A 24,911-nucleotide genomic window follows, 5' to 3' on the forward strand; every position below is an offset into this window, starting at 1 on the left:
GCCAAGTGTGCAGCACTGCCTTAGTGACCTGCAGCATGGGTACAGAGCCCTGTGAGTGGTCAGAGGGTTGGAGGAGAGTGAGGAAAGACATCTGTGAGAGACGGAAAGTTTGTCTCTTCTGATGTGGCTCAACAAAGATAAAATCTCTTGCTGCTTGGCCAGACAGCTGCTGATATGTGTTGGGCAGAGCCACTGGAAGGAAGGTGCAAAGATCAAGTAGGAATCCTGTCACCAATCCTGGGTGCAAATCACCTTGTGATTGCATCATGATAACACTGGACTGCAGCTGGCCTACAACAATGGACCCAAGGACCCAGCCATCATGCCTTCAGGACAAGATAATCTCCACCCATCAAGTACCCTGGAAAGAGTGAGACAATGGATTCACCACCTGTTTCCTGATGTGTAATGAGTGTGGGGGCTTGTAGGTGGAGAAGGAGGAGGCGGAGACCTCCCCCCTCCATCCAGACCTCTGCCCAAACACACAGGAATGCATAGAAAGATTTCCTGGGGAATGATACCTGGATACTTGCCTAAGGATGATTTCCTGGCCCCTGATTTCCTGAGGGACAATACTAGGACACATACCTAAGGACTGAAAACTGTATAAAAGACTGGAGCCACTACTGGCTTGGCAGAAGAAAAACGCAGGAACAAAACAGAGATGAAGGAAAACAGAGGAGAAGGACAATGCCGCTGAGAAGGAAAGCAGGAGAGATGGAAAAGCCCAGGACAGTGCTGCTCCAGAGAAAAGAGGCTGTGGAGCCTGGAAGAAGCAGACTGAACCCTTTCTCTGTGTCCTAAGTTCCGCCTGCTGCAACTCCTGGAGCTGAAGAGGCTGCCCAGAGGACCACATCTCTGCTCCAGCCAAAGCCTCAGCAGCCTTCCTCTACAGACCCAACATCTCTTGCAGCACCTTTCCTCCACAGACTCAAACTATCTTGGGGGGTGTGAGGGGTGTGGTAATATAATTCCTCTTCTCTCTCTCTCTCTTCTCTCTCTCTTCTCTCTCTCTCTCTTCTCTCTCTCTCTTCTCTCTCTCTCTCCCCTTCTTATTTCCATTTTATTTATGTAATCAATAGCCTAGCTGTTGCTATTTTGGCCTGGTTTGTGCCTCTGATTTCACAACACAGGAATATTCAATACAACTAAGTCTCTTTCCCTCTACAGACTGAGACAACATCCTAAGATGAGCAGGCAAGGGAAATGAAAGCAGATCCCTCAGAAGCAGAAGGTCTCCTGGGAGTCTTCTCTTCCCCAGGGATCCCTCCAGCTTCACTTGGCATCCACTTGGCAGCTGGGTTATGTTTCTTTATGTTTGATTTATGTTTTATTTCTGTTTCTTTATGTATGATTCATGTTTCTGATTTATGTTTCTGATGCCTGGCTCCTGTTTCTGTGTTTCCTCCTGACAGCCTCTCCCTGGCTGTAACAGGCTGATTGGATCACCAAGCTGGGTAGGTGTAGTGGTTTGAGCCTTAACTGAGAGTTAAAAGCTCAAATGGGGAAAAGGCTGAGAATCTCTTCCCCACTCCCCCCCCCCCCCCCCCCCCTCCAAACAGGGAGAGGGAAAAAAAAGGGGTAAGGAGCAAATCCACTAAACAACAATCTGGAGTCAGCTTGGAAGTAGAGAGGTGAATAATTTTTCTTCAAATTATATATATGACAATAACAGGGAAAAAAAGGGTTCACAAGGGCAAGGAACAAGAATGGATGGGAGGGGGACAGAAAAGAACAATACAAAACCAGTCTTTCTCTGAGGAGGTGCAGAGGCAGCAGGGAGAAGGATCAGGTCCGGCCATGTGGCTGAGGAGCAGAAGGGCAGCTGCAGTAGCTCTCATCCAGCAGAGGCAGGAGCCAAAAGGAGATCCAACAGCTATGATGTCCTGCTTTTTATACCCTAGCTGGGCAGGGAGGGGGGAGTGGAACAGACTCAGCTTTCCCAGGGGAAACACCCTGCAGGGAGGGTAAAGTACCCGCAAGCCCTCCCCCCTGCTTTCTTCTTTTGTTTTCAGAAAAGGGCCTTAACCCACCACGCTAGGATTTCCACATGCTGATTGAAGACCATGGAGATGCTGTTATTATGCAATACATTGATCCTTTATTGGTAGAAGCTCTTAGTCATAAGCATACAAACCATTCAAAGGCATAGGCTCTGACTGCAAAGGTTTGCTTGGTTTGCACAATCCAATGGGAGAAGCACAAGGATTTGCACTGCACTTTTATTGCTGTGTCAGGGCAGAGTGAAAACCAGGAGCAGTAATGGAGAGTATCACAGAACTGTCAGGGTTGGAAGGGACATTAAAAACTGAAGTGGTTCCCAGCACAGTTTAGCACTGCCTATGAGACCCTTGGATGCTTTCACAGGATCACAGAACTGTCAGGGTTGGAAGGGACCTCAAGGCTCAGCCAGTTCCAACCCCCCTGCCATGGCCAGGGACACCTCACACCACAGCAGGTTGCTCACAGCCACATCCAGCCTGGCTGCAAACACCTCCAGGCAGGAGGCTTCCACCACCTCCCTGGGCAACCTCTGCCAGGCTCTCACCACCCTCATGGGGAACAACTTCTTCCTCACAGCCAATCTCAATCTCCCCACTTCTAGTTTTGCTCCATCCCCCCCAGCCCTGTCACTCCCTGACACTCTCAAAAGTCCCTCCCCAGCTTTCTTGGAGCCCCCTGCAGATGCTGGAAGGCCACAAGAAGGTCTCCTGGGAGCCTTCTCTTCCCCAGACTGTTTACTCCAAACACTTTTCCCCTTGGAAAAGTGCACACCTCGGGGGGGTTGGTGAAAGGGGGGGGTGGTGATGAGACAGTCTCAAAGTAGAGGCTGTGGGGTTCAGTGCTCTTCAAAGTGAGTGCTCACCACATGCCTGTGCTCCCCTCTGTGTGTACTGCTGCCCCAAATGAGAGAGCCCTTGGGTGACTATCCCTGAGTTTGAATTCCCAGGGGTTCATGTTTCTTTGATTGGCCATTTGTGCAGTGCTGAGTCTTGGTCCTGAGAGTGTTCCCTGGAGAGCACAGAGCAAGAGCTCTTAGTCCTTACCATGGAACAGTTGCTAACTGTGGCTGTGATGTGCATCTACCTTTGACAAAGATTTCTTTTCTCCCATCTAGATTATTTTAACCTTAACCATGCACTTGGCTGTCTTAGACCACACTCTGCTCATTTTTGCCTTTGTGGGTGGCATCACTCTCAGAATCCCCTCCAGTGAGGACACAGCTGTATTCCACCAGCGTGCTGCTGCTGCCTCTGGCCTCTCCTCCAGTCTGCCTTTGAGTTCTCACCTGGACCAGGAAGTAAATCATGACTGCCATCCCTAATGAAATGATGAGGAGCAGAGTAAGCACTATCCACACATTCACGTGCCTGGGAGCTTGGTTCTTTTTGGCACCTGTAAATAAAGAGCAGAAGGGAGTGCAATGCAGCCATAAAAATGTACACAAATTGAGAATACTGAAAGTGAATTGGTCTGCTTTGCCTCTTAATTAGCAGGGGGTGGGGGGGAATCAATCACCATGTCTCTATCTCAGTCCACCTCATAGATCTTAGCATGCAAAAGAAGGAGCAAAGAGGAGGTGATGAGTTCACCAAAGAGAAGGCTCTGAGGAGACCTTCTTGTGGCCTTCCAGCATCTGCAGGAGGATCCAAGAAAGCTGGGGAGGGACTTTTGAGGGTGTCAGGGAGTGATAGGACTGGGGGGGATGGAGCAAAACTAGAAGTGGGGAGATTCAGATTGGATGCAAGGAAGAAGTTGTTCCCCATGGGGGTGGTGAGAGCCTGGCACAGGTTGCCCAGGGAGGTGGTGGAAGCCTCCTGCCTGGAGGTGTTTGCAGCCAGGCTGGATGTGGCTGTGAGCAACCTGCTGTAGTGTGAGGTGTCTCTGGCTATAGCAGGGGGTTGGACCTGGGTGATCCTTGAGGTCCCTTCCAACCCTGATAGTTCTGTGGTTCTGTGAGAGCATCCAATTCTTTTAAGTGTCTCATAGGCAGTGCTAAATTGTGCTGGGAACCAATTCAGTGGCAACAAAGTAAATTAATCTCATAGATTCCACAGACAGTCTGCTCAGCAAGTCTGCTCCCAAACTGGGAGGCTTGGCTGAGACAACTGAAGGCTGTGAGGCCATTCAGGGACTTGGACAGGCTGAGAGCTGGGCACACAGGAACCTAATGAGGTTCAACAAGGACAAGAGCAGAGTCCTGCACCTGGGAATGAAGAATAACCTCCAGCAGTACAGGCTGGGAGGTGATCTGCTAGAGAGCAATGGTCTGGAGAGGGACCTGGGAGTGATGGTGGGCAGCAGTGTGCCCTGGGGGCCAAGAAGGGCAATGGGGTTGTGGGGTGCATTGAGAGGAATGTGTCCAGCAGAGCCAGGGAGGTTCTCCTCCCCCTCTCCTCTGCCCTGCTGAGGCCCCACCTGGAATATTGCATCCAGCTCTGGGCTCCCCAGTTCAAGAAGGACAGGGATCTGCTGGAGAGAGTCCAAGGGAGGGCTGCAAGGATGCTGCAGGGACTGCAGCACTGCCTGGGGAGGAGAGGCTGAGAGCCCTGGGGCTGTTCAGTCTGGAGAGGAGAAGGCTGAGAGGGATCTGATCAATGTCTATCAATAGCTGAGGGCTGGGGGTCAGGAAGGAAGGGACAGGCACAGCCTCTGCTCACTGTGCCCTGGGATAGGACAAGGAGCAATGGATGGAAACTGCAGCACAGGAGGTTCCATCTCAACATGAGGAGGAACTTCTGCACTGTGAGGGTTCCAGAGGCTTGGAGCAGGCTGCCCAGAGAGGTTGTGGAGTCTCCTTCTGTGGAGCCTTTGCAGCCCTGTCTGGATGTGTTCCTGTGTGACCTGTGCTGGATTCTCTGCTCCTGCTCTGGCAGGGGGTTGGACTGGAAGGTCTCCAGAGGTCCCTTCCAACCCCTGACAACCTCTAATCTGTGATCCCAGTGCAGCAGGAGGCAAAAAGGCAAATTCTTGATCAATCTCTCATCCCATAGGAAGCGAATTCCAAGGCTGCTATGAAAAGCTGTGGATTGCTGGAGGGGAGGAAAACCACAGTGGAGTTTAAAAGCTTTTCATAAAAACATTGACCATTTTCCAGCCATTAATGGAATATTCAGCACAGAATGCAAGCAGCTGTGGAGAGCTGCAGCAATTAACCATGAACAGGGGAGACAGAAGCAGGGTAACTCTGCTGCCTGAATGGGTGAGAAGGCAGGCAGCAAACAGAGTGTTTCAGGCTGGTCTCTTGTAGGAGCATTTTGTGCTACTGCTACAGAGCTAAAGCCAGAAACATGAAGAGCAGCTATTAAAGCAATGACTTACTCTTTGCTTTCTTGCAAATAAACCCCCTCTGGGATGGGCAAGGAAGGGTGCTCCAGTAGCCAGAGGCAGCAGACAGCTCCACACAGTGTTCCAGCAGGTCCCCCACGGGCTGGCCTTCACCCCAGTTGGCAAACTCTAGGGCACTGTTGTCTTGCCACAGCAGCTGCCCTGGTGGAGCAAATGTTAGTAGCAACACTATGAGTCCCACATCATAGCCTGGAGAAGAGGAGGCTCAGGGGAGACCTCATTGCTCTCTACAGCTCCCTGAAAGGTGGTTGTAGCCAGGTGGGGGTTGGAGTCTTCTCCCAGGCAACCAGCACCAGGACAAGAGGACACAGTCTCAAGATGCTCCAGGGGAGGTTTAGGCTGGAGGTGAGGAGAAAGTTCTTCCCAGAGAGAGTTGTTAGCCATTGGAATGTGCTGCCCAGGGAGGTGGTGGAGTCCCCATCCCTGGAGGTGTTCAAGAGGGGATTGGATGTGGCACTCGGTGCCATGGTCTAGTCATGAGGTCTGTGGTGACAGGGTGAACTTGATGAGCTTTGAGGTCTCTTCCAACCTTGGTGGTACTGTGAGTCTGTGATACTGTAAAGAGCTGAACTGAGAGTTGAGGTTGTTCAGCCTGGAGAAGAGAAGACCTTAGAACAGCCCTCCAGTACCTGAACTGGGCTATGGGACACCTGCAGAGGGACTTTTGACAAAGGCATGGAGGGTTGATGGCTTCAAACTGGAAGAAGCTGGATTGAGATTGGACATTAGAAGGAAATTCTTCCCCATGAGGGCAGTGAGGCACTGGAACAGGTTGCCCAGAGAAGCTGTGGAGGCTCCAGGCCTGGATGAGTTGAATCACAGAATAAATAAAGTTGGAAAAGACCTCAGATCATCAAGACCAACCTATCACCTAATACCTAACACCTCCTGACAACTAAACCATGGCTCCAAGTGCCACATCCAATCCCCTCTTGAACACCTCCAGGGATGGGGACTCCACCACCTGCCTGGGCAGCACATTCCAATGGCTAACAACTCTCTCTGGGAAGAACTTTCTCCTCACCTCCAGCCTAAACCTCCCCTGGCACAGCTTGAGACTGTGTCCTCTTGTTCTGGTGCTGCTTGCCTGGGTGAAGAGACCAACCCCCACCTGTCTACAACCTCCCTTCAGGGAGTTGGAGAGAGCAAGAAGGTCTCCCCTGAGCCTCCTCTTCTCCAGGCTAAGCAACCCCAGCTCCCTCAGCCTCTCCTCACAGGGCTGTGCTCCAGACCCCTCCCCAGCTTTGTTGCCCTTCTCTGGACACCTTCAAGTCTCTCAATGTCCTTCTTAAACTGAGGGGCCCAGAACTGGACACAGGACTCAAGGTGTGGCCTCAGCAGTGCTGAGCACAGGGCACAATGACTTCCCTGCTCCTGCTGGCCACACTCTTCCTGATGCAGGCCAGGATGCCCTTGGCCTTCTTGTCCACCTGGGCACACTGCTGGCTCATGTTCAGCCTACTATCAACCACTACCCCCAGGTCCCTCTCTGCCTGGCTGCTCTCAGCCACTCTGACCCCAGCTTGTAGCTCTGCCTGGGGTTGTTGTGGCCAATGTGCAGCCCCTGGCACTTGGATGTGTTCAATCTCCTGCCCTTGGACTCTGCCCATCTGTCCAGCCTGTTGAGGTCCCTCTGCAGAGCTCTCTAACAGATCAACTCCTGCCCCCAGCTTGGTGTCATCTGCAAACTTACTGATGATGGACTCAATGCCCTCATCCAAATCATCAATAAAGACACTGAACAGGCTGGGGCCCAGCACTGCTCCCTGGGGCACACCACTGGTGCCTGGCTGCCAGCTGGCTGTGGCACCATTCACCACCACTCTCTGGCTCAGCCTCCAGCCAGTTCCTAACCCAGCTCAGAGTGCTGCTGTCCAAGCCAGGGGCTGACAGCTTGGCCAGCAGTTTGCTGTGGGGGATGGTGTCAAAGGCCTTGCTGCAGTCCAGGCAGACTCCATCCACAGCCTGCCCCACATCCACCAGGCAGTCACCTGGGCATAGAACGAGCTCAGGTTGCTGAGGCAGGACCTGCCCTTCCTAAACCCATGCTGGCTGGGCCTGAGCCCTTGGCCATCCTGCAGGTGTACTGTGATTGCCCCTAAGAGGATCTGCTTCATGCTCTTGCCTGGCACTGAGGTCAGGCTGCCAGGCCTGGGGTTTGCAGGTTCCTTCATCCTTTCCCTCCTGTGGAGGTTGGGTGGGGCCCAAGCATCCTGGTCTCATAGGAGGAGTTCTTGCAGGGGGGTGAAACTAGGTGATTTTCAAGATCCCTTCCAAGCAAAACCTTTCTGTGACAATTTCCTGGCTCAGCCTAGTAAAGCATTTTGTTCTGCCTGCTTTTCTTCTTAAAGCCACCATGCTGATTGCTCCAGATGACCAGCTGCAGGTCTGCCAGCCATACATTAGTTGGCATTTTCTTCCCCCCAGATTTCTACCCAGGGTACTAAAGCTTCAGACTGAAGGAAAAATAATTTGGGAGCTAAGATTGGAGGTTTTTAATATTTCCATTCAGCAGCACTCATTAAGAACTAAGAATCAACCCTCCTGGATGCATTCCTGTGTGGACTACACTGAGTGCTCCTGCTCTGGCAGGGGGTTGGACTGGATGATCTCTGGAGGTCCCTTCCAAACTCTACCCTTCTGTGATTCTAATGCTTAAGCAGCTAGAATCAAAACCTGACCTTTTGGCATAAACTTTGATATTGATAAGGTCCCCTCTCAGCCTTCTCTTCTCCAGACTGAACAGCCCCAGGGCTCTCAGTCTCTCTGCACAGGGGAGATGCTCAAGTCCCCTAAGCATCCTCCTGGCTCTCCCTTGGACTCTCTCCAGCAGGTCTCTGTCTCTCTGGAACTGGGGAGCCCAGAACTGGACACAGGATTGCAGCTGTGGTCTCAGCAGGGCAGAGCAGAGGGGCAGCAGAACCTCCCCAGCCCTGCTGGCCACACTTCTCTTGCTGCACCCCAGGATGCCATTGGCTCTCTTGGCCCCCAGGGCACATTGCTGTCCCATGCAGAACTTGCTGCCCAGCAGCACTCCAAGGTCTTTCTCCCTGGAGCTGCTTTCCTGCAGGAAACCCCTGGTCTGCAGTTTTGCCTGCTGCTGTTCCTCCCCAGCTGTAGGATTCCACATCTTACAGAAGCCCAATAGTTACCATCCATGTTCCTGTAGATTCCTATCCAAAAGCCACTTGTCTCGCTTCTGTACAGGTCTGCATGCTCTGCTAAGAAGTCTGATTCAGCCACATCTTCTACAGAAGTCAATGTGCCACCTGTAAGAAAAGCAAGACAAGATGCTCAGAGGTAGTCCCTGCCACAGAAGTCAACCAGCCAGTGATAGAGGAAAAGGTTAATACCCTGCTGGTAGGGAGCAACCAAGGGCTTAGATAGAGAGCAGAAAGTCATGCTGAGCTGTGAGAGATGTCATCAGCAATGAAGGATATGGAGGCACAGTGAGGATGATGATTTTTAAAGACCAAAGCACCCTTTATTTCCAAGTGGCTGACTCATACATTTCATAGGTGTTATGGATGGTCACCTATTAATTCCATGTGGTCTGACAGGATTCTATGGGTTAAGGCTGGATGCCTTTAAGAACCAGAGAGTTGAGGACCTCCAGAAAGGACTAGAGAGTCCAAGGGTGGACTGCAAACTCTAATAGTTTGCTATTTCATTCCCAGAATGCCTGCATCCACTCTTTATAAATGAATAGCACAAGCTGTTTGGCCCCTTCCCTGCTCCCTGCTCCCTTCCTGACCTGGGCTCCCTTATCACAGAATCAGCCAGGCAGGAAGAGACCTCCAAGGTCATCAAGTCAAACTGACCACTCAACCCTATCTAATCAACTAGACCATGGCCCTTAGTGCCTCTTTCAGTCTTTCCTTAAACACCTCCAGGGACACTGACCCCACCACCTGCCTGGGCAGCCCATCCCAATGGGCAATCTCTCTGTCTGTGGAGAACTTCTTGCCATCTCTGTGATGCAGGGGAGTGGGGCCTGGTGCTGCTGGCAAGCTGATTTTGAGCTGCATCATTCAGGCCTGGTAAGGAGGTTGGAGGGGGGACGAGGGAACAGCGTTTGAGGACTTGGATTTGGCACGGTTTGGGAGAAGGTTTTAGGAAGGTGATGGCACTAGTGAGGCTTTGGAGAAGCCCAGGCTGGTTTTGTACTGTTGGATATAGTTGTGAATAGTACTCCCATTAAAACTTCCAATTCTTTCCAGCTCTGTGTGGAGCATTTCCTGAGAATAGAATAGAATAGAATAGAATAGAATAGAATAGAATAGAATAGAATAGAATAGAATAGAATAGAATAGAATAGAATAGAATAGAATAGAATAGAAGTAGAGTAGAGAAGAGTAGAGTGGAGTGGAATTGAATGGAATGGAATGGAATGGAATGGAATGGAATGGAATGGAATGGAATAGAAAAGAATGGAATGGAATGGAATAGGACAGGATAGGATAGGATAGGATAGGATAGGATAGGATAGGAGTAGAGTAGAGTAGAGTAGAGTAGAGTAGAGTAGAGTGGAATGGAATGGAATGGAATAGAATAGAATAGAATAGAATAGAATAGAATAGAATAGAATAGAATAGAATAGAATAGAATGGGATGGGATGGGATGGGATGGGATGGGATGGGATAGAACAGAGTGGAATGGAATACAGTAGAGTAGAGTAGAGTAGAGTAGAGTAGAGTAGAGTGGAATGGAATGGAATGGAATGGAATGGAATGGAATAGAAAAGAATGGAATGGAATGGAATAGGACAGGATAGGATAGGATAGGATAGGATAGGATAGGATAGGATAGGATAGGATAGGATAGGATAGGATAGGATAGGATAGGATAGGAGTAGAGTAGAGTAGAGTAGAGTAGAGTAGAGTAGAGTGGAATGGAATGGAATGGAATAGAATAGAATAGAATAGAATAGAATAGAATAGAATAGAATAGAATAGAATAGAATAGGATGGGATGGGATGGGATGGGATGGGATGGGATGGGATGGGATGGGATGGAATAGAACAGAGTGGAATGGAATAGAGTAGAGTAGAGTAGAGTAGAGTAGAGTAGAGTAGAGTAGAGTAGAGTAGAGTGGAATGGAATGGAATGGAATGGAATGGAATGGAATGGAATGGAATGGAATGGAATGGAATACACCAGGTTGGAAGACACCTTTGAGATCATTGTCCTTTGGGCAAGGGTTAAAGAGCCTCTGCTTCACTCCCTAAACCTAAGACACAGGATGCTTTGCAGCATGGAATACTGCAAAGCAAACAAAAAATGCAATTCCAACAAGGCTGAACTCTTTTTGACGGTGGTGGTGGAGCAATAGGGCTGAAAGGGTCTAAAAAGGAAATGAAAGGATCCATTTGGTTCGGCACCATAGTGCTTCTCTTTCTTTCACTACCACCTGTAATGTGGAAGAGGCACTTGATGATTCAACAGCAAAGAAGGAAGAAGGCCAAGGATTTAGTTAATTAGAAGCTGTTGGGTGATAGGTTGGACTTGATGATCTCAAAGGTCTTTTCCAACCTGGTTAATTCTATTATTCTATTCTATTCTATTCTATTCTATTCTATTCTATTCTATTCTATTCTATTCTATTCTATTCTATTCTATTCTATTCTATTCTTTCTTCAGTTTAGGAAAGATGTTGAGATGCTGGAAAGTGTCCAGAGAAGGGCAATGAAGCTGGGGAGGGGTCTGGAGCACAGCCCTGTGAGGAGAGGCTGAGGAAGCTGGGATTGCTTAGCCTGGAGAAGAGGAGGCTCAGGGGAGATCTTCTTGCTGTCTACAATTGCCTGAAGGGAGAGGGTTGGTCTCTTCTCCCAGGCAAGCAGCACCAGAACAAGAGGACACAGTCTCAAGCTGTGCCAGGGGAGGTTTAGTCTGGAGGTGAGGAAGAAATTCTTCCCAGCAAGAGAGATTTGCCATAGGAATGTGCTGCCCAGGGAGGTGGTGGAGTCACGATCTCTGGAGGTGTTTTAGGAAGAGCCTGGATGTGACACTTGGAGCCATGGTTTAGTTGATTAGATGGTGTTGGGTGATAGGCTGGACTTGATGATCTCTGAGTTCTTTTCCAACCTGGTTAATTCTATGCTATGCTATGCTATGCTATGCTATGCTATGCTATGCTATGCTATGCTATGCTATGCTATGCTATGCTATCCTATTCAAACATTGTCTATTGCTCCTGAGGAAGAGGTGGACAGGATGATAATTGGTTAAGATATACAGGCACCTGCCTGAAGATGTGCAGCACATCCTCTATTCTATTCTATTCTATTCTATTCTATTCTATTCTATTCTATTCTATTCTATTCTATTCTATTCTATTCTATTCTATTCCATTCCATTCCATTCCATTCCATTCCATTCCATTCCATTCCATTCCATTCCATTCCATTCCATTCTTATTTGGAGCAGCTCATGGCCCTGGCCAGGACCTGATGTCTCCAAGGTGGGGAAGGGAAGTGTTTGCCCTTCCCTGGCTCTGCAGGCTGCTGGGGAGCCCTGCTACTAGAGTGAGGGCTTCCAGGCAGAGCACCCAGCTCCACTGGGATCACACCCCCCCGTGTTTGGGGGACATATTGGAAAGAAGGAATAAGGCTAGAGAGAAGTTAAACCATTCAGAAACCTTACTGAGAAGAGGAATTTTGTTAATGAATAAACACACCAAGGGAAATGCACAGCTTGAAGAAAAGGTAATTGATCCCCTGGAATTGAGCATAAGAGTAAAGAGCATCAACAGGGGAAAAAGTGCAGCAATTCCTGCCTCTAATAGCTGCATGTTTCGCAGCATCAGTATTCAGGATTTGAAGTGACTGGTTTGGGGTTATTTTAAATGTCAAGACTGACAGCTTTGAGTGAAAGCTGGGGACTTACCTGCCTGGATGCACTGAGTCACAGCCTGCTCCCAGCTCAGTTCCTCGCTGTTGAAGCTATAGCAGTGGCTTCGGAAAGGAACCCAAAACATATGGCCAGACTCAAGGCATTTGCCAGGGCCCTGGGGGGGGTCAGAGGGAAGCACATCTGAAAGGAAGGAAATGGTACAGAGATGAAATTGATGGTTTAAATTATACTTAATTAAATTAATTAAGAGCACAGCCAGCAGTTGAGGGAGGTCATTCTCCCCCTCTGTTCCACTCTGCTGAGACCACAGCTGGAGCTCTGTGTCCTCTTGCTCCTGGCTCCATGAGAGTGGTGAAGCCCTGGAATGGGTTGTCCAGGGAGGTGCTTGAGGCCCTGTCCCTGGAGGTGTTTAAGCCCAGGCTGGATGAGGCTCTGGACAGCCTGATCTAGTGTCTGGTGTCCCTGCCCATGGCAGGGGGGCTGGAACTAGATGATCCTTGTGGTCCCTTCCAACCCTGACAGATACTATGATACTATGACACTATTTCCTTATAGCCAACACACTTTTAGGCATAAATAAACCTGAAACCCATAACGAACAGGAAAAAGCAGAAGAGGAAAAGCCAAGGGAATGTGGCTCAGGGATATTTGAGTGTTCAGAGCTTCTTGCTTCTGGTTATTTCCTTATAACCATCAAATTCTATTATTATTATTATTATTATTATTATTACTATTATTATTATTATTATTACTATCATGAATATAATACATTATATATAATAGTTAATAATAATAATAATATATTAGAATAATTATAATAATATTATAATTATAATTTATATATAATGATAATTTTAATGATAATTATTATTATTAAATGTTATATAAAATATATTATATAAATAATAAGAATAAGAATAAGAATAAGAATAAGAATAAGAATAAGAATAAGAATAAGAATAAGAATAAGAATAAGAATACTAACAACAACAACAACAACAAGGAAGAAAACCCAACACAAACAGGAAAAAGCAGAAAAAGAAAAGCCAAGGGAACTTAACTCAGGGATATTTGAGTGTTCAGAGCTTCTTGCTCCTGGTTATTGTCATATAACATCATAATAATAATACTACTACTACTACTACTACTACTAATAATAATAATAATAATAAAGCCCAACACAAACAGGAAAAAGCAGAAAAAGAAGAGCCAAGAGAACTTAGCTCAGGGATATTTGAGTACTCAGAGCTTCTTGCTCCTGGTTATTGTCATATAACATCATAATAATAATACTAATACTACTACTACTACTACTAATAATAATAATAATAATAAAGCCCAACACAAACAGGAAAAAGCAGAAAAAGAAGAGCCAAGAGAACTTAGCTCAGGGATATTTGAGTGTTCAGAGCTTCTTGCTCCTGGTTATTGTCATATAACATCATAATAATAATACTAATACTACTACTACTACTACTACTAATAATAATAATAATAAAGCCCAACACAAACAGGAAAAAGCAGAAAAAGAAGAGCCAAGAGAACTTAGCTCAGGGATATTTGAGTACTCAGAGCTTCTTGCTCCTGGTTATTTTCTCAAAACCATCAAAATAATAATAATAATAATAATAATAATAATAATAATAATAATAATAATAATAATAATAATAATAATAATAATAATAATAATAATAATAACAACAATAATAATAGCAGCAATGACTAAGAAAACCTAAAACAAACAGGAAAAAGCAGAAGAAGAAAAGCCAAGGGAATTTGGCAAAGGGATATCTGAGTGTTTAGGGCTTCTGGCTTCTGGTTACTTTGTCACAACCATCAAACTTCTATTATTATTATTATTAATAATAATAATAATCCCCAAGAAATCCCAAAACAAACAGGAAAAAGCAGGAAAAGAAAAAGCCAGGAGAGCTTGGCCCTCCTAAATACATAAATGAACCCAAAGCGAAAGGTGCAGGAAAAGGCAGAAAAAAGAAAAGCCAAGAGGCAATGATAGGGCACCAGGCTGGAAGGGACCTGCAGGATCACAGACTCAGAGGATGCTGCAACTGGCCATTTCACAGGCTCACAGGGTGTTAGGGGTTGGAAAGGACCTCTGCAGATCTTCCAGTCCAACCCCCCTGCCAGAGCAGGACCATTCTTTCCCCCAAGCATGGTGAGGCGCTTGAACAGGTTGCCCACAGAGGCTGTGGAAGTTCCAAGCCTGGAATTGCTGAAAGTCAGCTTGGATGGGGCCTTGAGCAACCTAGGAGGTGTCCCTGCCCATGGCTGGGGGGTTGGAACTGGATGATCTTGAAGATCCTTTCCAATTCAAATACTATTCATATTCATTCTTATTCTTATTCTTGCTCTTATCCTTCCTTCCTTCCTTCCTTCCTTCCTTCCTTCCTTCCTTCCTTCCTTCCTTCCTTCCTTCCTTCCTTCCTTCCTTCCTTCCTTCCTTCCTTCCTTCCTTCCTTCCTTCCTTCCTTCCTTCCTTCCTTCCTTCCTTCCTTCTTTCTCTCTTTCTTTCTCTTTCTTTCTTTCTTTCTTTCTTTCTTTCTTTCTTTCTTTCTTTCTTTCTTTCTTTCTTTCTTTCTTTCTTTCTTTCTTTCTTTCTTTCTTTCTTTCTTCTTTCTTTCTTTCTTTCTTTCTTTCTTTCTTTCTTTCTTTCTTTCTTTCTTTCTTTCTTTCTTTCTTTCTTTCTTTCTTTCTTTCTTTCTTTCTTTCTTTCTTTCTTTTTTTTTTCTTTCTTTCCTTCTTTCTTTCTTTCTCTCTTTCTTTCTCTCTTTCTCTCTTTCTCTCTCTCTCTCTCTTTCTCTCTTTCTCTCTCTTTCTCCTCTTTCTCTCTTTCTTCTTCTTTATTTCTTACTCTTGTTCTTTTTTAGTCCTGTTTCTATTATTCTTATTAATTTCTTGCTCTCATTCTTTATTATTCGTATACCTATTCTTTTATTCCTATTCCTATTCCTATTCCTATTCCTATTCCTATTCCTATTCCTATTCTATTCTCATTTGTATTTCAGCCAAAGCAGATCCAGCAAGGGTTCAGCCACCAACCCAAGAGCCATAATTGTAGCTTACCTTCAGATTTTTTGCAGGCAGGAAAATGTTTTTGGTGGCAAGGTGCAGTTCTCCAGGTGCCCCAGAGGCCTAGATAGACACAGGCCCTTTTCTCTATCGGCTCTGCATAGCGCCATCTGGAGAAGGTTACCTTCCTTTTGTCACTCCATCTCTGATAGCCATAATTCTAAAATGGAAGCAGACATTGAACAGAATGGTTCCACACTCAGATCTGCTGCCCCAGCTGAGTGGCTTCATACAAATGCACATTTTCACAGTGGCATATGGAGGGCACTTGGTGTATCTGTGCTGGGACTGTCCAAACACTGATTGAATCACAGCTCAGCAACCTAGAGGTGAGGCCCAGCAGTATGGCTCCTCTGCTGTGGCAGCCTTGAATGTGCTTTGAAGGAGTGGCAGTTTTAGGCTGTGCCTAGGAAATCTTTTCACAGATTGAGTAGAAAAGTGGTAGAATGTAAATAAATTACCATTGTATGTGAAAGGGAAAATAATGACAAGGTCAAACTAATCCCCTTGGTCTGATAACTAACATGAAGTTAGTTGTACAGACTAACTCTTGCTCTCTTTGGTTTCTTCACTCCAGGTGATACTAGCAGGTTGCTTGCTGACCTTGGCTGTATTTCTTTGTTGTGGCTCAGTACTAACAAGCTACCCTCTAATTTGTTTCCTCTTTCTTTTCCCTGATATAGGATAGGGGAAAGGATCAGGGTGGGGGAAGGGATCAGGGAGGAGGAAGGGATCAGGGAGGGGGAAGCTGTTGGTGACCCTCTGGTTTCATCCAGGGGGGGTTCTTGTGTTGTTTATAAACTGCAATACTGTCTATTTTGCACATATTCATATTTCTAGGTGGCAGTTTTGCTTGCAAATAGAGCTTCCATCCCTCTGAGCTTGTCTGGCAGTGCTATTTTGGGGGTAATTTCAAACCACCACAGAAGGCTAACTAGAGTGGTTCCTGGGTACTGCTGCTGCTCAGTCCTTAGTTGGGCATCATGATGAGGTTGGAATCACAGACACAGGCTCACAGGGTGTTAGGAGTTGGAAGGGACTACTGGAGACCTTCCAGTCCAACACCCCTGCCAGAGCAGGAACATAGAATCCAGCACAGGTCACACAGGAGCACTTCCATACTACAATTCTCTCTGCTGACAGGAATCCAATCCTAACTCTGAACCACACCACCTCTCCATCCCTTACTCTTACCACATTGCTGTTGAGCCCAATCCATAAGGGCTCTGCATGCTGTGCTGCCAGCATAAGCAGGAATACATTGCTGTAAACATCAAGGATGCTGGCAAGCTCTGAAGACTTCTCCCTGCAGGCTTTCCTTGCTTCTTCCCAATTCATTTTGGAAGGAATGATTAAATAGCTGCTGTTACCATAATGGATGAAAGGAGAGTCTGGGGCAGTTGTGGGATGAAACAGTTCAGGCTCTGCAGGAAAGAGGTACAAATTTGAGAGGAAGGGGAGTAAACAGTGAAAGAGCTGCTAGCTGCCTGAAGAGTAGTAGTACTTGGTGAGTAAGAGAGTAGTAGAGTGTGGCAGCACAAGCATCACAGGATCACAGTACATTAGAGGTTGGAAGGGATCTCTAGAGATCCTGCCAGAGCAGGAGCACCTAAGGTAGTCTGCTCAGGAGTACTTCCAGGTGGGGCTGGAAAGTCTCCAGAGCAGGAGACTCCACAACCTCTCTGGGCAGCCTGCTCCAGGCCTCCAGCACCCTCACAGTGAAGAAGTTTCTCCTCATGTTGAGCTGAAACCTTCTCTGTTCCAATTTGTCTCCATTGTTCCTTGTGCTATCACTGGGCACCACCAAACAGAGCCTGGCCCCTTCACCCTGACCCCCAGCCCTCAGATATTGATAGACATTGATCAGATCCCTCTCAGCCTTCTCTTCTCCATACCAAACAGCCCCAGGGCTCTCAGTCTCTCTTTACAGCAGAGCTGTTCCAGTCCCTTCATCATCCTCACAGCTCTCCCTTGGACTCTCTCCAGCAGGTCTCTGTCTCTCTGGAACTGGGGAGCCCAGAACTGGACACAGGATCTCAGATGTGGTCTCAGCAGGGCAGAGCAGAGGGGCAGCAGAACCTCCCCAGCCCTGCTGGCCACACTTTTCTTCCTGCACCCCAGGATGCCATTGGCTCTCTTGGCCCCAAGGGCACATTGCTGTTCAAGTAGAAGCTTATCTTTAAAACACAGGAGATAGGTTTAATGGGAAATGGAAATTATTTTTAAGTCTCATGTACTTAGGGACTGGAGAGAATGAGCTGTGAGTACCACTAGACAGGCACGGGTCACTCCGTGATCCCCCCCCCCAGAGCTCTCTAGGTCTCTCTCAGAGAGTGCAGCTGAAATCCCCAAGCCCAAGCACAGGCAGGATCTGTGAACCACTCCAGACTCAAAACAGGAATGAATTTCATTTCAAGCAAAGTTTGTGACTCTGCTGGGTGAAGGAACAAAGGGAACTCTGGTGCTGGGGTCAGAGTGGCTGAGAGCTGCCAAACAGAGAGGGACCTGGGGGTGCTGATTGACAGCTGCCTAAACATGAGCCAGCAGTGTGCCCAGGGGGACAAGAAGGCCAAGGGCATCCTGGCCTGCATCAGGAACAGTGTGGCCAGCAGGAGCAGGGAGGTCATTGTGCCCCTGTACACTGCACTGGTTAGGCCACACCTTGAGTCCTGTGTCCAGTTCTGGGCCCCTCAGTTTAAGAAGGACATTGAGACACTTGAAGGTGCCCAGAGAAGGGCAACATGGCTGGGGAGGGATCTGGAGCACAGCCCTGTGAGGAGAGGCTGAGGGAGCTGGCATTGTTTAGCCTGGAGAAGAGGAGGCTCAGGGGAGACCTCATTGCTCTCTACAACTCCCTGAAGGGAGGTTGTAGCCAGGTGGGGGTTGGTCTCTTCTCCCAGGCAAGCAGCACCAGAACAAGAGGACACAGTCTCAAGCTGTGCCAGGGGAGGTTTAGGCTGGAGGTGAGAAAGAGGTTCTTTCCAGCCAGAGAGATTGGCTATTGGGATGTGCTGCCCAGGGAGGTGGTGGAGTCCCCATCCCTGGAGGTGCTCAAGAGGGGATTGGATGTGGCACTTGGTGCCATGGTCTGGTCATGAGGTCTGTGGTGACAGGTTGGACTCGATGATCTTTGAGGTCTCTTCCAACCTTGGTGATACTGTGAGACTGTGAGACTGTGAAATGGCTGACAGGGAAGTTGAAGACCAAGACCTAGACCTAGTAGATGAGGTCAGAAAAAAGGACAAAGGCTGCCTCCGTGTCCAGTCTTGAGAAACCCTAGTGACTGCTTTTGCTACTGACACCCCCATGCAGCTTCCTGCAGTGGTACAGGGTGGGACAGTGCAACATCTGGCCCAGATGTGGCTTCTTCCTGTATTTGTGCTTGCTGCTCAGCAGTTCTGTTCCTGCGGGCTCGGCAGCGTGCCTGTACTCCGGATGTGTCTCCCACCCTCAGGGTACACCCAGAAATGGAAATGGACAGCCTTTGCCCTTCTGAAGGCTGCTGCTCTTGAGATGGAAAAGCTTTGCTGGAGCCTGCAAAGCAAACACTTCAGCTGACCTTAGTTAACCCCCAGCTAAGCCTGTGAGAGGGGTTTCTAGGGAGGGAAGGTTTAGGCTGGGGGTGAGGGTGGGAAAGCAGCTTTGAGTATATTGTCTAGCAAGCTAAGGTCCTTCTGGAGGAGGCCACTGATGGATTGATCTTTGTGCTGTGTACTTCTGTTTGCAAAATAACCTGAGTCATAGAATCACAGAACTGTCAGGGTTGGAAGGGACCTCAAGGCTCAGCCAGTTCCAACCCCCCTGCCATGGCCAGGGACACCTCACACCACAGCAGGTTGCTCACAGCCACATCCAGCCTGGCTACAAACACCTCCAGCCAGGAGGCTTCCACCACCTCCCTGGGCAACCTGTGCCAGGCTCTCACCACCCCCATGGGCAACAACTTCTTCCTCACAGCCAATCTCAATCTCCCCACTTCTAGTTTTGCTCCATCCCCTCCAGTCCTATCCCTCCCTGACACCCTCAAAAGTCCCTCCCCAGCTTTCTTGGAGCCCCCTTCAGATCCTGGAAGGCCACCAGAAGGTCTCCTGGGAGCCTTCTCCTCTCCAGCCTGCACAACCCCAACTCTCTCAGTCTGTCCTCATAGCAGAGCAGCTCCAGCCCTCTGCTCATCCCCATGGCCCTTCTCTGGTCACCTTCCATCACATTTTAGGAAGCTCTGCAGCTCCAGCAGAATTCTGCCCTTAACAATGAATTTTAAGATTCTTCCTAAAGTCTCATCTGAATCTCCCCCCAGGTGCCTGTATCTGTGTTAGGTGCTGCCTATATTTTTCTGTCCACAGAGAGCATAAGGCATAGCTCTTCTAACCTGTTTGGAGCCTTCAACTCAGGATGAAGCAGGTGACTCCTGCCTTCAAAGTGTCTACTCCCATGTTCAGACAACTGATTTAAGTGTAGATGTCTCCAGGGTAGAAGAAGTCAGCCCCTGTGGGCCTCACAGAAACAGAGAATTTGAGGGGCTGGAAGGCACCTCAACAGCTCATCCAGTCCAACCCCCCTGCCAGAGCAGGAGCACCCAGGGCAGCTCACACAGGAACACATCCAGACAAGTTCTGAATATCTCCAGAGAAGGAGACTCCACAACTCCCCTGGGCAGCCTGCTCCAGAGCTCTGTCTGTAATCCTTATGCCAGAGTGGGTTTTATATCTGGAATTCCTCAGCTGGCAAAGCAGCCCTCCCCCTGACTGCTGCAAGCATGGCTGGGCAGTTAGAGCTGACTCCCACAGTCAGTGTTCAGTAAAGCACAGAATCCCACAATCAATAAGGTTGGAAAAGACCTCAGAGATCATCAAGTCCAACCTATCACCCAACACCTCCTGACAACTAAACCATGGCACCAAGTACCACATCCAATCCCCTCTTGAGCACCTCCAGGGATGGGGACTCCACCACCTCCCTGGGCAGCACATCCCAATGGCCAATCTCTCTCTCAGGGAAGAACTTTCTCCTCACCTCCAGCCTAAACCTCCCCTGGCACAGCTTGAGACTGTGTCTTCCAACAAAGAAGGAGAAAAGTAAAACTTACTGCTGTCCATCTGGCAAATGTAGCTTTTCTTGTGCTGGCAGTCAGTGTTTTCCCAGCCTTCTGCATCAGCTGCAGATCTTTTTGTGATTGCAATGCAGTCAGTCTAGGGAAAAATGTAACAACAGAAAAAGGAGAAAATGATAGGTGCTGAAGTGCAAAATGTCTGTCAAAACAATAGAAGCAGATCTGAGGAGACAAAGTTCAGGAAGAAGTTGTTCCCCAGGAGGGTGGTGAGAGCCTGGCACAGGTTGCCCAGGGAGGTGGTGGAAGCCTCCTGCCTGGAGGTGTTTGCAGCCAGGCTGGATGTGGCTGTGAGCAACCTGCTGTGGTGTGAGGTGTCCCTGGCCATGGCAGGGGGGTTGGAAGTGGCTGATCCTTGAGGTCCCTTCCAACCGTGACAATTCTGTGACTCTGTGAAAGTTAAGAGCTTTCCTTTCTAATTTGTTAGCTCTTTGTTTCATGTCTTGTTCTTTGGAAAATAAACTTATTGCATTCTGTTCTCTTCAGCAAATGAACTTTCCTTGGCAGATTACTGCAAGGGCTTCTGTCAGTAGAATGGAATGGAATGGAATGGAATGGAATGGAATGGAATGGAATAGAATAGAATAGAATAGAATAGAATAGAATAGAATAGACCAGGTTGGAAGAGACCTCTGAGATCAGCAAGTCCAACCTATCACCCAACACCATCTAATCAACTAAACCATGGCACCCAGTGCCTCATCCAGGCTCTTCTTAAACACCTCCAGGGATGGTGACTCCACCACCTCCCTGGGCAGCACATTCCAAAGTACTGGAGGGCACCAAAAATATTTTTCTTATGTAGTCTGTGGTAATCTGTAGTGAATGTGTTGAGTTTTCATTTGGATTCATGTTCTACAAGGAGAAACAATAAAACCAAGTAAAAACCCCAGCTAGGAACATTGAATATTTTCAGTCAAACTTAATCAATCCAATTGATTGCAGCAACAATTGTACTGCAGGAGTCCTTTTCTGGGGTCCCAGGCTTCTGCAAACAACTTGCAGTAAGCCCAGACTCTGAGGAGGCCTGGCATGCTCTGAGCACAGCTATAAAAGCATGATCTCTGACACATTATTCAGCTTCATTCTGCTTTAAGCCATTATTTGGTCCAAACTGAGGGAAGTCAAACTGGTCAGACTGGACAGGCTGGAGAGGTGAACCCAAGTGAACCTCACAAGGTTCAACAAGAGCAAGGGCAGAGTCCTGCACCTGGGCCAGAACAATCCTCACTGTCAATACAGGCTGGGGGAGGAGTGATAGAAACCAGCCCTAAGGAGAAGGGCTTGGGCGTGCTGGTAGAGGAGAAGCTGGGCAGGAGCAGGCAGTGTGAGCCTGCAGCACAGGAGGCCAAGGGCAGCCTGGGCTGCATCCAAAGCAGTGTGGCCAGAGCTGGAGAGAGAGGTGATCCTGCCCCTCTGCTCTGCCCTGGGGAGACCTCACCTGCAGTGCTGGGGCCAGCTCTGGAGCCTTCAGCACAGGAAGGACCTGGACCTGATGGAGAGGGTACAGAGGAGGGCATGAAAATGCTCAGGGGGTTGGAGCAGCTCTGCTATGAGGCCAGGCTGAGGGAGCTGGGGGTGTGCAGCCTGGAGAAGAGAAGGCTCCAGGGAGACCTAAGAGCAGCCTGCCAGTACCTGAAGGGGCTACAAGAAGGCTGCAGAGAGACTGTTTGCAAAGGCCTGCAGGGACAGGACCAGGGACAATGGCTTCAAACTAGAGCAGAGCAGATTGAGATTGGATATGAGGAAGAAGTTCTGCAGCAGGAGGCTGGTGGAACACTGGCACAGGCTGCCCAGGGAGGTGGTTGAGGCTCCTTCCCTGGAGATATTCCAGGTGAAGCTGGACAGGGCTGTGGGATGAGGATGTCCCTGCTGAGTGCAGAGGGGTTGGCCTGGATGAGCTTTGGAGGTCCCTTCCAACTCAGAGCTCCTTCTGTGATTCTGTTGTTGTGGTAACCCTGGGTGCATTCCCTAGGTGATGCATCTTCTGATTGCTTTCTCTTTACCTCTATTGTGATATACTTGCGGTCAACTTCTGTGTATCTGTCTCTGAATGGGAATCCTTCTGCCCAGTGTGAATAGTCAAACAAGCTTCCATCTGTCCACAGATAGGTGCCCTCTTTGTTAATGTCATTCAGTCCAATCCAGGTTTCATTGGTGACATCTTTCAGGTGTAAGGTGAAGAAGGCTATTGAAAAAGAAATAAAACCAGAGAAGCTGAGGAGCTGCCTTCCTTCAAGTTCAGTGTCAGCCAAATTCCAGATAAAAGAACCACCCAGCTGTTACAAATATTGCCAATCCTGGGTTCAGCACTGCAGGACTATGGACAAGACAAGCCTGGCCATGGGTGATTTGACTGAGGCACTGGGATGTCATTAAAAACCAAAAAAAAGAGACAAATAAGGAAAAAACAGACAAAAATGATAGACTTTTCTACATGGGGCTCTTCTGCTTGGAGACAGAAAGTCTCCAGGGAGACCTTTGAGTGGCCTTCCACCACCTGAGAGGTGAGGAGGGACCATCTCCCTGTGAAGCCTGTTCCTGTGTCTCACCACTCTCACTGTGCAGATCTTCCTCCTAACTCTCCCCTGCTCCAGCTCCAAACCACTGCCCCTTGTCCTCTCCCCACAGCCCCTTCTCAACAGTCCCTCCCCAGCCTGCCTGGAGGTGCCCTGCAGATATTGAAATGCAGCTCTAAGGTCTCCCTGAAGCCTTCTCTTCTCCAGGCTGAACAGCCCCAACTCTCTCAGCCTGGCTTCACAGCAGAGGTTCTCCAACCCTCTGATCATCTTGGTGGCCTCTTCTGGACCCTCTCCATCAGCTCCAGGTCTCTCTTCTGTTGGGGCCCCAGAGCTGGCCCCAGCCCTGCAGGTGAGGTCTCCCCAGAGCAGAGCAGAGGGGCAGGATCCTCTCTCTCCAGATCTGCCCACACTGCTTTGGATGCAGCCCAGGCTGCCCTTGGCCTTCTGTGCTGCCAGGGCCCATTGCTGGCTCCTCTCCAGCTTCTCCCCCCCAGCACCCCCAAGTCCTTCTCCGCAGGGCTGCTCTCCATCTCATCCTCCCCAGCCTGTGCAGACACTGTTTGCCCTTGACATCACCTGGTAACATGTGCTGGCTTCTTCCTGAGTGCCCAGAGCTGCAGGGGCCATACCTTGCACTTGTTCATTGTGGACAGAGGCCAGATTTCCCCCCAGCTCTATACAAGCTCTCCTTGCAGAGTGCCAGGTCAGCCTCCCTTCTTCTCTGGTTCCAAAGATTTTGTAACACTGTGGGGAGAGGAAAGGATTAGACAAAATGTCAGGGACGATTGCTTATGATCAGTTCAGCTCTAGACCCTACATGCAGAGACCAGTAGGTGAGGGATCTGCTGAAATGTGAATATTTTCAGCCTGTAAGGAGACCAGGGAACCATATGTGACAGCTTGAAGCTAGGTGCCTTTAGGAACCACAAAGCTGCAGACTTCCAGAGGAGCCAGAGTGCCCAAGAGGTGGACTGGAAGAAGTATTTCATCCCCAGAAGTCCTGCATGCCTAGAAATCGGCCTGCAAAATCAAGTTTCTTGCCTTTTCCCTCCCTCTGTCCTCCCAGGATCTTATCTTTCTTGGTGGGGGAGTGAGGTCTGGTGTCAGGCTTGGCAAAGCTGCCAATTGGGCCTGGGGCTGTTTAATTGGTGTATGAAGGTAGAGAGGCTTGGAAGGGAGGGACCATGAAGGACAGGATTTGTTGACCTGGTTAAAAGGGAGGTTTGGGTGAAGCTTTGGCTTAATGTGGCTCTGTGTTAAGCCCAGACTGTGGATTCTGTGTGTTTGAGCTGCTTTGTACTGCTGTGTGCAGTTGTGGATGGCCTTTCCATCTAACCTTTCCATCTTATCCAAACCTGTGTGTGAGTGATTCTCTTTTGACCTTTCTGCAAGATCTGGGCCCCTCAGTTTAAGAAGGGACATTGAGAGACTTGAAGGTGTCCAGAGAAGGGCAACAAAGCTGGGGAGGGGTCTGGAGCACAGCCCTGTGAGGAGAGGCTGAGGGAGCTGGGGTTGCTTAGCCTGGAGAAGAGGAGGCTCGGGGGTGACCTCATTGCCCTCTACAACTCCCTGAAGGAAGGTTGCAGCCAGGTGGGGGTTGGTCTCTTCTCCCAGGCAGCCAGCACCAGAACAAGAGGACACAGTCTCAAGCTGTGCCAGGGGAGGTTTAGGCTGAAGGTGAGAAGAAAGTTGTTCCCAGCTAAAGAGACTGGCCATTGGGATGTGCTGCCCAGGGAGGTGATGGAGTCCCCATTCCTGGAAGTGTTTAGGAAGAGCCTGGATGACTCACTTGGTGCCATGGTTCAGTTGATTATTCTATTCTATTCTATTCTATTCTATTCTATTCTATTCTATTCTATTCTATTCTATTCTATTCTATTCTATTCTATTCTATTCTATTCTCTAAAGGAGCTTCTGTCTGGCTCTAAACCAGGGCACCACAGCAGTGCTTGTGCAGCGCTGACAAACCTGTGGGGTGCCCAGAGTCAGC

The 24,911-nt window shown here is 48.5% G+C and overlaps 1 protein-coding gene across 1 annotated transcript in view; it reads right to left on the reverse strand.

Annotated features, from left to right (window-relative positions):
• Positions 1-2,091: 2,091 nt before the first annotated feature.
• LOC137444988 (macrophage mannose receptor 1-like) overlaps positions 2,092-24,911 on the reverse strand; it is a 62,613-nt gene continuing 39,793 nt past the window's right edge. The window contains exons 19-27 of the mRNA XM_068146369.1: positions 23,551-23,665; positions 22,406-22,587; positions 20,379-20,481; positions 16,487-16,716; positions 15,287-15,452; positions 12,236-12,382; positions 8,502-8,618; positions 5,323-5,490; positions 2,092-3,396 (exon numbers count right to left, since the gene is read on the reverse strand). Coding sequence (XP_068002470.1) covers positions 3,152-3,396; positions 5,323-5,490; positions 8,502-8,618; positions 12,236-12,382; positions 15,287-15,452; positions 16,487-16,716; positions 20,379-20,481; positions 22,406-22,587; positions 23,551-23,665 — 1,473 coding nt within the window. The 3' untranslated portion in view covers positions 2,092-3,151. The remainder of the gene's footprint in view (positions 3,397-5,322; positions 5,491-8,501; positions 8,619-12,235; positions 12,383-15,286; positions 15,453-16,486; positions 16,717-20,378; positions 20,482-22,405; positions 22,588-23,550; positions 23,666-24,911) is intronic.

The sequence above is a fragment of the Melanerpes formicivorus genome, unplaced genomic scaffold, assembly GCF_026170545.1.
Source record: "Melanerpes formicivorus ecotype bairdi unplaced genomic scaffold, bMelFor1.0.p_v2 SCAF_13, whole genome shotgun sequence".
NCBI classification, from domain to species: Eukaryota; Metazoa; Chordata; class Aves; order Piciformes; family Picidae; genus Melanerpes; species Melanerpes formicivorus.